We start from the raw sequence: 17,886 nt of genomic DNA, 5'->3' as shown, positions 1-17,886 counted from the left end.
AAACTGGAAACTTGACCCCATACAGTGGCTCATCCCTGTCCTAAAGACAATTATGCTGCCAAATGATACGCTTTTTGTTGAATACATACCCATTGAACACATATGTCAGTTGCTGTTGTGGTTCAGTCTGTGATTGTGTTTGATGTCAATGGAGATGATGATAGTTTTCCTGGGCCTGTGTCTTATATTAATGGAACTGAGGGTTTTCCTGGGCCTAAGTCCAGGCCTTGCCGAGAGGCCCAAGGTTTCCCCGTGAATGGAGTGCTTCTCCTGTAGATTCCCAAGGTCAAATTCCCGAAAGGGGCCCACAGCAGTCTTTCTCTGAAAAACTGTCATCTGAGGATGATTTGTCAGGTGCAGAATTTAACAAGATTGAAGATAGAAGACAAGACTTTGTAAACTAAGACAAAGTTCTCAAGATCACCAAAGGTCAGCCCATCTGCTAGAAAAGAGAGATAAGAAATCCTTATCTGGTTGTAAAGGCAAATGGAATGCTTTCCTTTCATTTCATGAGACAGGAAAAACTTTAAAAGAGACGAGGAACGGATTTTAGCTCACTCTCGTCAATGTTGGATTTTCATGACAGTCTTGTTTCCAAGTGGATTTCTAGTTTCATATTTCAAGTTTTGCCAGGTTCCTGTTCTGGGTATTGGATCTCCATGATGTTTTATTATTTTGGACTCTGCATCTTCGGATCTTGTGTTTTTACCTTTGTACCTTGAAGCTCACAGACTATTTGTATCCTTGTGAAATACTGTTTTGGATTATATTGTTTCTATCATTTTTATTGCTTTGCTTGCATATATCCTTCAATAAATCGCTTGCCGATTTTACTATACTGGCGTGGCGTTTAAGGACAGAGGTGTTCCTGCTCTGGGATACAACAGTTGCACTCCTTCCTATAGTTGGAGGACCTAAACACTGTTGACCTGAAGACTGGATTTCAATTAGTTCAAAATATGACAGCCAGACATAACTACAAATGTGGAACCATACTGTCCCTTGACTTGACTCTACAAAACCACCTTAACAGCCACATTGAGCAATGGAGATCTATTCTGTTGTCAATCAGGGCTCTTCAGTGTGATGTTGTTTTGGCATCCCTTGTGCCAGAAAGCTGTGGTGTGATAATCAACAGCAGGGCACCTATCACATCTCGTAGTCATACGAGTTCACAGGCTCTGGAAACATCATTTTGGAGGTCCCCCATCACCAACAGAACATACTTCTATTTCTTGATAGAGGTGCCAGCATTTGTGATTTGGCAATAGTGCCATGACCATACACATCAATACTGAACTGTTAGACACCCATTCGTAATGTCTTGCCAGGAGACTGAGTAATATGTCCAAAGTGATTATATTGTCAAGTGGGTAAACGATTTCAATTCATTTAAGGATTAATTTATGACTAAAGTTTATAAGTAAAGATAAGGTCCATTTTCCCAGCAATTGTTAAAACAAAATGCATAATTGACTATTGACCAACCTATCACAGTCTTGAAGAACAAATAATCACAAAACTATATTGATTGCCCTGGCTGGAACAGCAGTGAACAAGCAATTAACTCTGCAGGAAGTCATATTTTGAAATTATTTATTCTTGCATGTAAAAATGAGGCAAGTTAACTTGTAGATCAGGACACAAGATCAGACTCACTTGGATCTATGGTCCCTTCTACACTGCTATATAATCCAAATTATCAAAGCAGATAATCCACTGGATTATATGAGGTCCCTTCTATACTGCCAAATAAAATCCAGATTATCTGCTTTGAACTGGATTTGATGGCAGTTTAGAAGGGGTCTGAGGCCCCTTCCACATAGCTGCATAAAAACCCACATTATCTGTTTTGAACTGGAATATATGGCAGTGTGGACTCAGATAACCCAGTTCAAAGCAGATATTGTGGGATTTTCTGCCTTGATATTCTGGGATATAAGGCTGTGTGGAAGGGCCCTGAGTCAACACTGCAATATAATCCAATTCAAAGCCGATAATCTAGATTTTATATGACAGTGTAGAAGGGGCCAAAGTTGCAAAAGGGGCCGGGGCTCCTGCATCATTAGCTGTGTGGATGAAGAAATGTCAACAGGTGTCATTGATCATCAGATTTGGAGCCCAACACATATTGAGGGGACAATGGCAATATAGAGAGCCCTATCTGTTTTTGTTTTTTTCTTCATGTCAGGAGCAGCTCAAGAAACTGCAAGTCGGTTCTGGTATGACAGAATTGGCCGTCTACAAGGACGTTGTCCAGGTGACGCCCAGATGTTTGATGTTTTACCATCCTTGTGGGAAGCTTCTCTCATGTCCCTGCATGGGGAGCTGGAGCTGACAGAGGGAGCTCACCTGTGTTCTCACCAGATTCGAACCTCTGACCTGTCGGTTTTCATGCTTGCTGACACCAGGGTTTAACCCACTGCACCATCAGAGGCTCTACTGTATCTGTTACCAGGCCCATTGAAGACTGCCTCAATGTAGTATGCCTTCAAGTAGCTTCTGACAAGGTAACCCTAAGGCAAACCTATCACAGGGTTTTCTGGGGCCAAGAGTGGCTTTTCATGGCCAAGTTGGGATTCACATGGTGGTCACTCAAACCATGACATCACTTTGGCTTGCAAACAGGACATACCCTCTGGCATATCACAATTGAAAACTGGTCAAGCAACATCAGAATGTGGTTAAGATGGCAGAAATTATCAATATGGAAGAGCACAAAGGTTAGGAAAGGCTGTAGCAGTTTCCTTTTGTCGGAGCCTATTAGGAAAGAAATGATCCCATGCTTTTTCTTCTCTCCCGTTTGCTGAGTTAATTTCCACTAGGGCTCCTTCCACACTGCCCTATATCCCAGGATCTGATCCCAGATTATCTACTTTAAACTAAATTATATGAGTCCCCACTGTCAGATAACCTGGGATAAATAGATAATCTGGGATCAGATCCTGGAATATAGGAGCAGTGTGGAAGGGGATTAAGGCTCCTTCTACACTGCCATATAAAATCCAGATTATCTGCTTTGAGCAGTGCAGGTTCATATAATATAGTTCAAAGCAGATAATGTGGGTTATCTACTTTGAAAATCTGTATTATATAGCAGTATATAAGAGGCCTCAATTTGCAGCAATTGGAGGACATTAAGGACAAAGGTGGAAGGAAGAGGGAGAAAATGGGACAGCAAAGGATTAAGCAGGACTGTCCAGAACAGTTGAAGGGCCCTTGCGGTCTCTTCCAGTTCCAATACCTGAGGACCCTTCCACATAGCCCTACATCCCAGAATATCAAGGCAGAAAATCCCACAATATCTGCTTTGAACTGGGTTATCTGAGTCCACATTCTGGAATATAGGACTGTGTGGAAGGGCCCTGAGTTCACTCATGTACTTGCTTTCAGCAACTCTGCAGAAATTGAAATCCAAACTACAACTGCCATGATCCCATAGCATTGAGCCATGGCAGTTAAAGTAATGTCAAACTGCATTTATTCTACAGTGTAGATGCACCCTGGGACTTTTTAGAAGCAGCGGAAGAAGTGGAATAACAGAAGCTTAATGGGAACTTTCCCTCTCAAATCAGCACAACTGGACAGTATGAGATTTGGGACTAGCACTAATGTGGGAGGATAGGCACCCTTCCAATATGGCACCTAGTCCCGATTATTGTGTCTTTGATTATGGACGTAGGTGCAGCTAATGTCCCTGTAGTACAAATGTCTTTGCACATAGCACCATACTATTACACAGAGATTTATATTTGGAGGCCCTTGCAAGTATGAGAAGAACTGGGCAGCATTGTCAGCCAAGCAGAGAATAGAAACAGCTAAGTGAGTGACGCTCTTCTCTGCCTTCCATTGTTCCCAGGGTGGAATGCCTATGTAATGGGAGATGGCATCCCAGCTGTTCAGGAGGAAGATAAACTTAGCCTGGTGGTTGGAGTTGAAAGGGAAAAGGCAGTGTGTCGGTGCCATCATGGGGAGGGAGGCGGATTTTGAGGCAAAGGAAACATGGGATGGAGGAGAACTACTCAATATCAGTGAAACAAACTTGGGGTAAAATAAGTTGCAAGGAAAGTGTGGAAGAGAAAATGACTTCAGCTCCATGGCAGCTATTTTTCAATGAAACTTAGCGCTCCTCTTGGTTAACATCATGGAGACATCTGTGTCAGCATTCCTTTGCCCGGTGCTCTCCAAATGGGTTGTGCAGCAACTCCCATTATCCTGACATTGGTGACATTGGTACTAATTCTATTTCCTAGCCTTTATATGGACAGGTAGTGCTGAATATAAGTTTTCAAATTATCTGGGAGGGAAGGTGCAGCTTTTTCTTACGTATATCTGGTGAGTTCTGTCATTATTTCCCAGATGATTCTGTCCACAAAGCTGATTTCCTTTGAATTTTGGATGTATTTTGAATTTTGCGCCCATACCTTGAAAAGCCCGATCTGGCCATGGTATGAGGGGACATTCATAAAATACTTCCCCTGACCCTCTTCCTGTGAACTGAGAGCAATGAAACTTGACATAGTTATTAGTCCTTCTCTCCATAGGTGCCTGTTGGAGGACAGGAAAAGAGATATAAAGATGGGCTCAAAGCCAACCTTAAAAACTGTGGCATAGACACCGAGAACTGGGAAGGCCTGGCCCTTGAGAGCTCTAGCTGGAGGTCAGCTGTGACCAGCAGTGCTGTAGAAATTGAAGAGACATGAGTGGAGGGCAAAAGAGAGAAATGTGTCAAGAGGAAGGCATGTCAAGCCAACCCCGATGGGGACCACCTTTTGCCTAGAAACTGATGTCCTCACTGAGGGAGAACATGCAGATCAAGAATATGGCTCCACAGTCAACTATGTACCCACTGCCAGGACACATACTTGGAGGACAATCTTACCCGGGCAATGAGGGATCACCTAAGTAAGTAGAAAGTAAGTAAGTATAGGTGCCACCTACGGACACACATTTCTCCCATCTTTTTCAGCAACTGTAAACACCTCACTTGCAGAAGCTGACAGGTTGCTGCAAAAGTCATGTTGTAACTTCAGAATTCAGAGTCTCATCATCTGAAAAATGCTTGCCTTTCAAAAATTACTTCATTGTTGAAAAGAGGTGAAAGTCTGATGGTGTGATGTCAGGTAAATAAGGGGAATGCAGTAGAATTTGTAAGCCAGAGGAGCATGCTTCCATTTGGGCAACATGTGAGTTGTGAACTGTTGCATTGTCTTGCAGAAGGCAGACACCTTTGGTGACCATGCCATGTCTTTTGGTTTTGATGGCCTCCCGCAATTTCCACAACAGAGGAAGCATAGTATGTCCCAATAGGCCTGGGTAACAACGGAAAAATTTGTTTCTAAAATCAATTCGTTTTTTGGGGTTTTTTGCATTTCGTTATTTAAAATAATTACAAAATTTTCCTTTTAAAAAGTTCAATATTTACGAAATTTTCTAAATGTGAAAAAAATTACAAAACATTAACGAATCGATTTCCGAAACAATAACGAATCGATTCATTAATGGCGGATGCGACCGCGAAATACGCTAAAAAACCTCCAAAAACTTCTGAAGCTTCCCTCTCCCTCTGTTGTTGACTGTTGGTGTGATATTATAATTTTTTTCACTAATTAAACAAAAAACAACCATAAAACTTGCCCCAGACATGCGGAAATAATAACGAAACGACCTCAAAACAATAACGAAACGAATACAATAACAAAATACGAAGCATTTACAAAACTATTTAAAAATTCGTTTTTAAAAAAAATTGCTCCAGAATGGTTCGTTATTGTTTTGTAATTGAAAAAATTAACAAATTATTAACGAATTACGAATTAACGAAACGAAACCGCCCAGCCCTATGTCCCAATGATCATGGTACCCTTTGCTAGGAAATTCATCAGTACTACTCTGTGCTGGTCCCAAAATACTGTGAGCATGATCTTGCCTGCTGAGAACTGGGCATGTACCTTCTTTGGAGGCGGTGAGTCAGGATGCTTCCATTGCATCAACTGGATTTTAGTCTCAGGATCATAGTGACGGACCCAGCTTTCATCCTGTGTGATCAGTCTGTCGAAAAAGTCTTCCTGGTTTCCAAGGCACATTGTGAATACAGCCTGAGAGCATTCAACTCGTTCCTGCTTCTGGAATGGTGTGACCAGCTGGGGGACACAGTGAGGGGTTACCTTATGTATGTGAAGATGGTCTTGGATGATTTTTTCCACAAACCCTACACTAATCTTGACATTTTGGGCTAGGTGGAGAATGGTTACATGACAATTTTCCAAAATGATGACCTCCACTTGCTGGAGCAAGATGGGCTCACCCTGGAATTGGAGCTGTTTGCACTGAAGTCCGACCACATTTCAATTGATGATGCCAGTTCTTGACTACATCATATAATGGGGAATCATCACCATAAACCTTTTTCAATTCATCGAATGTCTCCTCTAGTGTGTGGCCTTTCGAGTAAAGGAACTTGAGGACTGCTCTGTATTCCACTGGGTCCATTATCAAACCTCATACCACTTCAGCACCTATAAAATCAAGACTGTTATCAGTTCTGAGTTGTAAATCGGCACACAACCTATAGACTTTGGAACACCCTCCCCAAAGACATTAGACTAGCACCCACGCTGGCAGTCTTTAGGAAGAACTTGAAGACCTGGCTATTCCGATGTGCCTTTCCGGAATAGGATAACCTCCAGCACTATGTCCCAGAAGCACTTTACTAGAGCTTAAGACTCTCTGCACATTGCACTTGCCCAGAATACCAACATATCACCTCTTACACCCAGCACTTTTTAACCTGTACCCTTCATTGGCCCGGCCCTGGTTTTACTGCGTAATAGTGTAATTTTTTTGTTGTTGTTATTGCTTATGTTTTTAATTTGCTTGTATTATATTGTTGTTGCTGTGTTGAGGCCTTGGCCTTTGTAAGCTGCATCGAGTCCTTCGGGAGATGCTAGTGGGGTACAAATAAAGTTTAATAATAATAATAATAATAATAATAATAATAATAATAATAATAGACTTATATCATTACACATGTGCATTTTCAGCATCCTGTGATAAATAGAAGTGGGTCAGGGGAAATCTTTAATGAACGCCTCTCGTAGTACATGCCTTAGTCACATCCAAGTTAGATTACTGTAACGCGCTCTATGTGGGCTGCCCCAGAAGAGTGTCAGGAAACTTCAGCTGGTCCAAAGGTCAGTAGCCAGACTGCTGAAAGGGCCAGGATACAAGGAAAGAACTACTCTGCTCCTTAAGCAGTTACCATGGTGCTCAGTGTGTTTCCAGGTGCAATTCAAGGTGCTGGCTTTATCTTATAAAGCTCTAAACAGTTTGGGTGCAGCCTACCTGAGAGACCACATCTCCTCCTACAAACCTGCACGAGCCCTGAGATCATCGGTCCCATCACCATCACAGGTGCGCTTGGTGGGAATGAGAGAGAGGGCCTTCCCGGTGGTGGCCCTGCGGCTCTCCAGCTCCCTTCCTAGAGGGGTGTGATTGGCCCCCTTCTTACTGGCCTTTCAGTCACAAATTAAAACCTTTTCATGGGATCAGGCCTTTCCTGATAACCTTGAATAGGCAGCGGTCAGACAGCTCTGACAATGTACTTTCTCAGTTGTTACGTGAGATCTGGCAATATTTCCATCTAGCCGAAAGGATTTGAGCTATCTAAGCGCTCAATACAATTGTTTCACGAAGAATCCCAGTGGCCTGAGGTTTGGGAATTTTTGTTAATGATGTTTATTGTAATTTATTAATCTGTTTAATTTTTGATATGTATTGTGTGTTATTTGTTTCCTGTGGTTTATGAATGTTTTTGTCGAATTTTTATGCTGTTATTTTGCTGTTTTTAACCATGTATGTCGCTTTGAGACCCAGCCATGGAAAAAAGCAGGATAAAATTAATTAATTAATTAATTAATTAATTAATTTAAATATACATTATGTCATTAGAACTTAGCATTTAGGGAATTCTTGTATTTAGGTATACATGATTCAAACAACTACTCAATAACAGTTCTACTGGGATGAATTGTGCTAAGGACTCTTGAGGTTAGAAATCCAGGTGAAGAGCCCTGTATTGTCCCACCCGGTATCTAAATAAAATATTGGATACGTATAGCTGAAATGAGACTTTTTTATTCTCTATAAAAATTGGAAGTATTTGTAAAGTTGCAGAAATACTTGAAAACCATATGAAGTAAAGGCCAAACAACAGGAGAGTAGAGGGGAAAAAATCATGGATGCTATCCTTCCACTTCTTTGTTCCTCCAAAAAAGACAAGCGCTGGGTTGCTGTGAGTTTTCCAGGCTGCATGGCCATGTCCCAGAAGCATTCTCTCCTGACGTTTTGCCCACATCTATGACAGGCATCCTCAGAGGTTGAGGGGTCTGTTGGAAACTAGGCAAAGGTGGTTTATATATCTGTGGAATGTCCAGGGTGGGAGAAAGAACTCTTGTTTTCTTGAGGCAGGTGTGAATGTTGCAATTGGCTACCTTGATTAGCATTGAATGGCCTTGCAGCTTCAAAGCCTGGCTGCTTCCAGTCAGTGGAATCCTTTGTTGGGAGGTATTAACAGGCCCTTATTTATTCTTGTCTGGATTTCCCCTGCTTTTTTTAGTGTTGCTCTTTATCTACTGTCCTGATTTTAGTGTTTTTTTTAATACTGGTAGCCAGATTTTGTTCATTTTCATGGTTTTCTCCTTTCTGTTGAAATTGTCCATGGTGGTTGACATGGTGGTTGTTAGAGTGGTCCAGCACTTCTGTGTTCTCAGATAATATGCTGTGTCTAGGATGGTTCATCAGGTGCTCTTGAAGACAAGAACCACTGGAAAACAGTATCCTCAAGTCATAACATCCTAGAATCAGAGAACTAGAAGAGACAACAAAAGCCATGCAGTCCAGGCCCTTTCCGTGCAGGAACACATAATCAAAGCACTCCTGACAAAGGGCCAGCCTCAACTCACACACTTCCAGAAAAGGAGACTCCACTATCCTCCCATGTAGTTTCAGGACATTCTTCCTAATGCTTAGGTGGAATCATTTTCCTTCTCTGCTATTTCAGTCCATTGCTCCATTGTGTCCTAATCTCCAGAGCAGCAGGAAACATAGACTTGTATTTGAGAAACCCATGTTGATTTAAGATATCTTTCAGTATCTTAATATTGTTTCCAGCATCCATAAGGGGTTTGCTGCTACCTGTAAATACTATCAAGGGTGGCAGATCATTCAGAGAAACCTGCTGGATTGCATCACCTGAATGGCAGGTAAGCCAAGACTCTCTGTGAACAAGCTAATTCATTGATGGATGTCATAAGACATTCCAGGAGGCCTTGCCCTATTTTTCTGAATAGATATTATCAGGAACATATTTTCCTTGGCCCTGGTTTGTCCTGCCTTATTGTTGCTGTGGCTTAACTTCATTAAGCATTAAGAAACACTGAATGATTGAACACCAAACGGCCATGATGTTGAGGAAAAAAATACGACAGCCAGGGGAAAACCCAGACTCAGTTGCTTGGCGGATGTAGAGTGCTGGGTGGAGTGATACCTTGTCACCTGCTGATAAGAATCTTTTGATACGTATTGGTTTCAGTGGATAAGAACTCTTTGATACAATGCTGAGGAACATCTACTTAAGCAAAGAGTGGAGAGGTAATGCATGCATGTACTTTCCATTGGGAAGTCTCTGGTAAAGAAAGGGAGGTAGGTCCATATAATTTCCTATCTCCTCCAGCTTTGTAATGTAGTAATGGTTATTGGGAACTTCAAGTGGCATGTTCTTCCTGAACCATGAGACTCAGGGCCCTTCCACACAGCCCAATATCCCAGAATATCAAGGCAGAAAATCCCACAATATCTGAGAGAGGACTCAGGTAACCCAGTTCAAAGTAGCTATTGTGGGATTTTCTGCCTTGATGTTCTGGGATATAGGGCTGTGTGGAAGGGCCATCATTAGATGTTCTTGGGTTTCCTCAGCCTGATCTATTTTACATGCTTATTCTGAGGAAGACTATTTGTGCTCTGAAGCTTTATGTTGTTGATATTAGCAAATCAACCTGGTGAAGAATTACAGGGAGAAGGATTTAATATTCATTGGTACAGAAGGACATAAAATGGATCAGAAATTACATGATTTTGCCAAAATGCATACATTCTTGGTAAATATAGAGAGCAAAGAAGAAACAATCAAATACTATATAACACTATGTAACATGATTTTTGCTCCTGGGTTATAAATGTCATTACCTAATTGGTTCTATCATAGAAACATGGAAAAGGTTTATTAAACTGCAAAAGTGTTGTTTTTGTGAGATATCCTGCAGCACATTTTGCTATAGTTTTTCAATGAATGTCTCATAGAGTCTCAAGCAATTCAGCATAGCTTGCAGAAGCCACAAAAACAAACTTTCAAAGTAACTACTGTACAATTAAACAGGAAATAACACTTTCAAAACAGGAACAGATTTTTTTTTCAAATTTTGTTACAAAGTGTAATCTGGTGGGCACAATACTAAATTAGGGCAATTGGAAAGATGGTGGGGAAAACAGTTGAAATTTACATTAAGCGGCTAAGGGTGGAAAGGAAAGGGCCTGAGGCAATTGTGGGAGTTGAAGTCCAAAGCACCTGGAGGGCCGGAGTTTACCCATGCCTGCATTAGACGAATTCTTTTTAGATCTTCCTTTATTATCCAGAAAAAATATTCTAGTTTCCATTCTAATTTTTTATCCTCTTCTTCTAGCCAATCCAGCTTTCCTTGCTTTGCTAAATTTTCTACTATATACCTTACTAGCTGTCTCCTGCCACGTGTTGCTGTCGCCAGATCATCAGACTTTGTTTTCCAGTCTGATGATCTGGAAAATAAAGTAATGAGAAAGTGTTGGTTTCTAATATATGTAATTTCTTTATGCTTGTGAATGAACAGTATTTCTTGTTGTTTCTTTGTCAGTGTTGATGTGGAGATTGTCTGGTTTGCCTACTCTGGAATTTGCAATATATAATTGTCTTTCTTTAGGGGTCCTTTTCAAATCTATGATACTCTATCTCTCTCTGTGTGTGAGTCATATTTATCTATCTATATATATGGCTGGATGGTTCTTTTTCAGGAGGGCTTTGATTATGTTTTCTTGTTCTGGTGAAGGGAGTTGGATTAGATGGCCTTAAGTATTTTCTGTTGGTCATGGGGTTCTGTGTGGAAGTCTGGCTGAATTATGTCGTTGGTGGGGTTCCCAATGCTCTTTTATTGTAGATGAACTATAAATCCCAGTAACTACTACTCCCAAATGTCAAGATCTATTCCAAACTCCATCTGTGTTCATATTTAGGCATATGGAATATTTGTGCCAAGTATGATCCAGATCCATCATTGTTTGAGTCCACAGTGCTCTCTAGATGTAAGTGAACTCAAGGTCAATGGCCACCAAACCCTTCTAGTGTTTTCTGTTGGTCATGGGGTCCTGTGCGCCATGTTTGGTTCAATTCTATCATTGGTGGAGTTCAGAATGCTCTTTGATTGTAGGTGGACTATAAATCCCAGCAACTACAACTCCCAAATGACAAAATATTTTTTTAGTGATGGTGACTCCTCGGGTTAATAGATATCTTGTGTCCAAATTTGGTGTCAATCCATCCAGTGGTTTTTGAGTTATGTTAATCCCACAAACAAATATTACAGTTTTATTTATTAGATTTGGTTGGCATGATAGTATGATTTAATACAGCCTTCTTTTTGTGGTTTATACCATTTGCTTTTATTCATTCTGGTTTTTAAAATTTTCATTACAATATATGTTTATTATAATTTACCATTTTTTAAAGTTTTGTTTTCCCGTATTTTCACATCATGATAGAGAAGCAACAGAACACTGGGATCATATTTTAATCATTTTTCTGCTGCTGTATACCAACTTCTGCAACTTTTACCTGTTAGCTGCCTCAGTGATACTGGTGAACTTTTCCAAGACCATCTCCACTTTTTGAGAAGGCCCTGCTCTCGGTCCTAGTACGGCTGGTGGGAACGAGAGAGGGGGCCTTCTCTGTGATCGCCCCCACCTCTGGAACTCCCTCCCTAAAGAAATAAAATCAGCCCCCTCCTGTATTTCCTTCAATAAACAATTAAAAACTTATCTTTGCTCACCTGCATATGGAGGGGAGGAGGATTAGAAGTTTATATATAGTTAATATAATGGAAATCATATTTGGCTCTGTTGGTTCTTTTGGTTTTTTGGTCACTTAATAATTTTAGTAATTTTAATAACTATTAAATTAATTTTAATTGTGGTTTATATAAATTTATGTTTATGTTTTTATGTTAGATGTAAATTAATTGACAGATTATGTTATTATTAAATTTCTGGTTGTATAACATAATTTTTTCTTAGATATTGATTTATTTTGGGATCTGGTTGGTTCATTATTTTGTATTTGTATTTATGAAGGCACTATAGCATTGAATGTTTGCCATTTTTGTTGGAATCTGCCCTGAGTCCCCTCGGGGAGATAGGGTGGAATACAAAGAAAGATTATTATTATTATTATTATTATTATTATTATTATTATTAGCCATCCCCTGCCACGTGTTGCTGTGGACCACATGGGGGTTCTGTGTGGGAGGTTTGGCCCAATTCTATCGTTGGTGGGGTTCAGAATGCTCTGTGATTGTAGGTGAACTATAAATCCCAGCAACAATAACTTCCGAATGTCAAGATTCTATTTTCCCCAAACTCCACCAGTGTTCACATTTGGGCATATTGAGTATTTTTGTAGAGTTTGGTCCAGATCCATCATTGTTTGAGTCCACAGTGATCTCTGGATGTAGGTGAACTACAATTCCAAAACCAAAGGACACCAAACCCTTCCAGTATTTTCAGTTGGTCATGGGAGAACTGTGTGCCAAGTTTGTTTCAATTCCATTATTGGTGGGGTTCAGAATGTTCTTTGATTGTAGGTGAACTATAAATCCCAGCAACTACAACTCCCAAATGACAAAATCAATTTTTTTTAAGTAAAGGACATACATTGGGTTGTTAAGTGTCTTGTGTCAAAATTTGTGTCCAAATTGGTGTCAATTCGTCCAGTGGTTTTTGAGTTCTGTTAATCCCACAAACGAACATTACATTTTTATTTATATAGATTATTATTATTATTATTATTAATTCTAGCTGGAGATATTTTAAGCAATTCACCCAAAATGGGAAATGTGCACTATGTAATGCATTTAGGGGCTCTTTGCCCTATTTTTTCCTCTTTGAGAGTTCTTTGCTACTAAGATATGTTTTTGGATCACATGTTCCCCCAAGATTTCACTTGCTTTTCTTCCCCTGTTGGGACTATTTTAGACATTTCGCCTAGTAACACGGTACATAGGCTGGCAAGAAAACTTCATGAGCTATAGGGTCTCCATAATACAAACATGACTTGAATGCTCATGACAACAAGAGAGGCAAATGATTTTGTGGTCAAGCTCACTATAAAGCCTCTGGGTTTCTACACGATGAATTCTACTTGTTTTCTCACTGTATCCTGATTTTCCTTTTAGGTGCTCCATTGTGGAGATATGAATCTTCCAGAACGATGTGCCGAGAAACCTTCCTTCTTTTTCTTGTACTTCTTTGGCCTCCTCTCTCTTTCTGCATTCTTTCACCTGTATAACCAGACGTCTTTCCATCAATGGAAAAGCCACTTGAAAAACACCACCTATGTCCCCTTGATGGAAAACCCTCCTTTCCTCAACAGCACCAGTGCTACTCCTATTACAACTACTAAGCCAGTAGATTCTGGTATATGGACAGTGAACTCCATTGGACGTTTGGGGAACCAGATGGGGGAATACGCCACTCTTTATGCTTTAGCCAAACTCAATGGACACAAAGCCTTCATCCTCCCATCCATGCACCAATATCTCTCCCCAATCTTCCGGATTACTTTACCTGTGATTTCTTCTGAGGTGGTTAAAAATATCCGTTGGAGGAACTTCAATCTACATGACTGGATGTCAGAAGACTATCGTCATATTAAAGGCAAATATGTCCGCTTGACAGGCTACCCATGCTCTTTCACATTTTATCACCATATCCGTCAAGAGATACTTCAGGAGTTCACCTTCCATGATCACATCAAAGAGGAGGTCAATCAATACCTATGGACTCTGAGAAAGAAGGAAGAAGAGGTGACATATGTTGGTATCCATGTTCGGAGGGGGGATTACGTCTGGGTGATGCCACATACCTGGAAAGGTGTGGTGGCTGATAAAGGCTACCTGGAAAAAGCCATGCACTACTTCAGAGTGAAGTATGACAACCCCATCTTTGTGGTGACCAGCAATGGGATGGACTGGTGCAAGAAAAACATTAATGCTTCCAGGGGGGATGTTTACTTTGCTGGGGATGGGCGAGAGTCATCTCCAGGGAGAGATTTTGCTCTCCTTGCCCATTGCAACCATACAATAATGACCATTGGGACATTTGGGATCTGGGCTGGTTACTTGGCTGGTGGGGAGACAGTGTACTTAGCCAACTACACCCTACCAGACTCTCCCTTTCTCAAAGTCTTCAGGCCTTCAGCAGCCTTTTTGCCTGAATGGATAGGCATCCCAGCGGACTTGTCCCCTCTGCTGAACAAAACAAAAGTGACACGTTAGTTATGACTCAGTGATGTGACACAGTTTTTCTTGTCTGGGATCTGTTCCTCAGGGCGATGCAGGAGACTGATATCAGGAATTCATGTCAACCAAGTGCCAGAATAATGCAATTGCATTGAGGTATATAAGAGACAGTTCCAGTTACGGTATGTTTCCATTTTGCATAAACCACATCACTGCAGCAAGACAACATATGGTGTGATTCAGTTACAAGCCTTCACATCATTATGCCCTTAGAAAGATTCAAACCTAACATATGGACTTCTCTCTTTCACATCATGAATCTTAAATATTCATATACCTCACTTATAGGAATTGTGTTCCTGAGCATTTGGTACCAGAGGGACAAATAACGTGGTGAAAACAGACATGTTCCTGCATTGTGAAAAAAGAAAGTAAGAAAACAAATAATGTTTTAGCATACCATCTATTCAAATTGAATAAAATAAGTATGTAAAATGAAACAACCAGGTCAGATAAGCCTTACATGGGACTCTTCTAGAGATCTCTTGAAGGCTTCTTGCAAAATGCATCCAGGGGTAACTTTTCTATTCTATAGCCTCTATTTTATTTATGATGTCTATTTCCTTTAATTGCTGTAGTTCCATTCTGGGAAGTGTAGTTTAGCGAGGGATATTTAGCATACTCAGCCAGACAGTTCAATTTTCTTTCTAAACTACAACCCCCAAGATCCCATAGGATGCAGCTATGGTTGCTAAAGTGGAATACAACTGCAGTAATGGTGAAGTGTGGAAAGGTCCCAGCAAATTAAAACATTTCAGGAAAACAAAGGAAATGGGCTTTATTGAAAAAAATCATTCTAGGATAGCTAGGATGCTGTTCTGTGTTACTCTTGCTTTGTGTTTGGAAGGGGAATAAGGAGGCTGGAATTTAGCACAGCAGGTTAAACTTCCAGCTGCAGAAAATCTTGCCAATCAAAAGGTTGACAGTTCAAGTCCGGGTTGGGGTGAGCTCCCAACCATCAACTCAGCTCTGCTCATCTAGCAGCTCAAAAAAGTAATGTGAGCAGGTAAATAGGTACTGCTTTGGCAGAGAGGTAATAAAAGGCAGCAATTTGATTGGGAGAGCGTCTAAAGACAACAAAGCTCCTTGACATCGAAAATGGAGTGACAGCACACTGCCCCTTCCCTAGTGGCTGAAGCCAAGCACAACCTCCAGATGCCGGAGATGGAAAAAGATGGGAAGCCTTTACCTCTGTTTATGTACTGTCTGTCTTTGTTACTTTTATAATGGCATTGAATGTTTGCTGTATATGTGTACTGTAATCCACCCTGAGTCCTCTCGGAGAGATAAGACAGAATATAAATAAATTATTATTATTATTATTATTATTATTATTATTATTATTATGGGGGCATAAATTCACCACTGAATCACATCAACACACTTGATAAAACTATGTAACAATTTTTTTTTAAAAAAATTGTTCCTGGTTTGAAAGTGTTATTTAATTGTGTGGTACTTACTTTGAAAGTAGTTGTTCTAGTCCATAAACTTTGTTTTTGTGGTTGTTACAAACTGAGTTGAATTGGTTAAGACTCTAGGAGATATTCATTGAAAACCCATAGCAAAATGTGCTGCAGCTTGTCCATCCTGAAAAAACATTTATTTTTGCAGTTAAATAAACTTTTTTCATGTTTAATAATAGAGCCATTTAAAAATGACATCCATAACCCAGAACACAAATTGTGTTACATCGTGCAATAACAGGCGATATCAGAAAGGGAGACTGATCAGATAAACAAGAGGGAAGACTCCCAGATCATCCTAGCTGTCTGCTTGTATTACGACTGACCTCTCCATGTCTTCTCCAACTTCCAAAACAGTGATCATGTGTGGTCAGACTATGACTGGAATCCTGTTGATGTCTTATGCATGTGTCAGTTCCTCTCTGGCACTCTCTCTCTCCACCTTTCATATGGCTATCTACTCATCTTGCCTTTAGGCAACATCTTCCCTCTTGCCTTTGTCCCCCAATGATAATTACCATAATACTGAAGGTGTCACCACATCAACATACCCACAAATTTTGCATTTCTAAAGCTATTCACACATACAGTCTGCTTATAGAGGTCTATCCTTGGTGACATCAATCCATAAACTTTGTTTATGAAACCTTATGCTGCCAACTTCATTCTCTCAGTTAATCTCTAAGGTGCATCAGAATCCCTTTGCATTGCGGAACTGGTTGGTCATTTGTCTTCAATGATGAATGTCTGCATTCAGTTTAGTGGAATTGTGCATTCATTGGGATGCACATTTCTAGCCAATGTGTATCCCATCTGGGTTTATTTATTTATTTATTTCTGTTGCTTATACCCCGCCCTTCTCACCCCCAAGGGGGGACTCAGGGCGGCTTACAAAAAGAAGGCACAATTCGATGCCTTATCCAAATACATACAATTATAAAAACAATTACAATAGTTAGACAATTAACGAATTAAAAACATCAGTATATAACACAATAACACAACAATAAACAGTCTCATGGTCAGTGTCTCGAGTTCCATAGGTCCAATAGGTTTCGTCATTATTTGCCCATCATTATGGTCTTTCTTTTTTAGCTGCCAGAATTTCCAAAAGCCTGGTCCCACATCCAAGTTTTCAGCTTTTTCCTAAATGAGAGAAGAGAGGTTGCTGATCTAATCTCCCCGGGGAGTGAGTTCCACAGGTGGGGGGCCACCACTGAGAAGGCCCTGCTCCTCGTCCCCGCCAGTCTCACTTGTGATAAAGGCGGGGTCGAGAGCAGGGCCTCCCCAGAGGATCTTAAACTCCGAGGTGGGTTGCTGAGAGTTTTCGGGGTTGTATGGCCATGTTCCACTAGCAAGCTTCATCATACTCAAATTCAAGCTTACTAATAACATTCAAACTTTCTTTAAACAGACAAGGGTTCTTCTCCCATTCTGGACATCCCACAGGTGTAGATACACTCCACTTGCCTCACTGCCAACACAGCCTCTGAAGATGCCAGCCACAGATGCAGGGAAAATGTCAGAAGAGAATACTGCTGGAGATACAGCCCGAAAAACTCATAGTAACCCAATGATTCTGGCCATGAAAGCCTTTGACAATGCATCCCATCTCTTCCTGCTGAAATGGCCACCCATTTCATTTGCAATCTTCACTTGCAAATTTTGTTGTGTAATATTGCTCCCAAACATGGATTTCATACATAGTACAAGGCAGAGATTCATGTTTTGCAGCCTTGCTATAGCCTTTGGTTTACACC

The 17,886-nt window shown here is 40.6% G+C and overlaps 1 protein-coding gene across 2 annotated transcripts; it reads left to right on the top strand.

The window, feature by feature from the left end:
• Nucleotides 1-9,566: 9,566 nt before the first annotated feature.
• FUT2 (fucosyltransferase 2 (H blood group)) lies at nt 9,567-15,951 on the top strand. 2 transcript variants are annotated; one of them, XM_060783070.2, is made up of 2 exons: nt 9,567-9,651; nt 13,536-15,951. In XM_060783070.2, the coding sequence occupies exon 2, from the start codon at nt 13,554-13,556 to the stop codon at nt 14,634-14,636; it is 1,083 nt and encodes a 360-aa protein (XP_060639053.2). In that variant the 5' UTR covers nt 9,567-9,651; nt 13,536-13,553; the 3' UTR covers nt 14,637-15,951. The 2 variants fall into 2 exon arrangements, with proteins under 2 accessions (XP_060639053.2, XP_060639052.2); XM_060783069.2 differs by having other exon boundaries at nt 9,567-9,702.
• Nucleotides 15,952-17,886: the final 1,935 nt, after the last annotated feature.

Source organism: Anolis sagrei, chromosome 6, assembly GCF_037176765.1.
Source record: "Anolis sagrei isolate rAnoSag1 chromosome 6, rAnoSag1.mat, whole genome shotgun sequence".
NCBI lineage: Eukaryota > Metazoa > Chordata > Lepidosauria > Squamata > Dactyloidae > Anolis > Anolis sagrei.
This window is presented reverse-complemented; position numbering and strand designations above follow the sequence as displayed.

Excerpts from the sequence above, each read along its gene's own strand:
- FUT2 (XM_060783069.2), top strand. The coding sequence starts at position 9,655 with ATGCATGCATGTACTTTCCATTGGGAAGTCTCTGGTAAAGAAAGGGAG. Across the intron at positions 9,703-13,535 it reads TCTCTGGTAAAGAAAGGGAG|GTGCTCCATTGTGGAGATAT; the intron begins GTAGGTCCATAT and ends TTTTCCTTTTAG.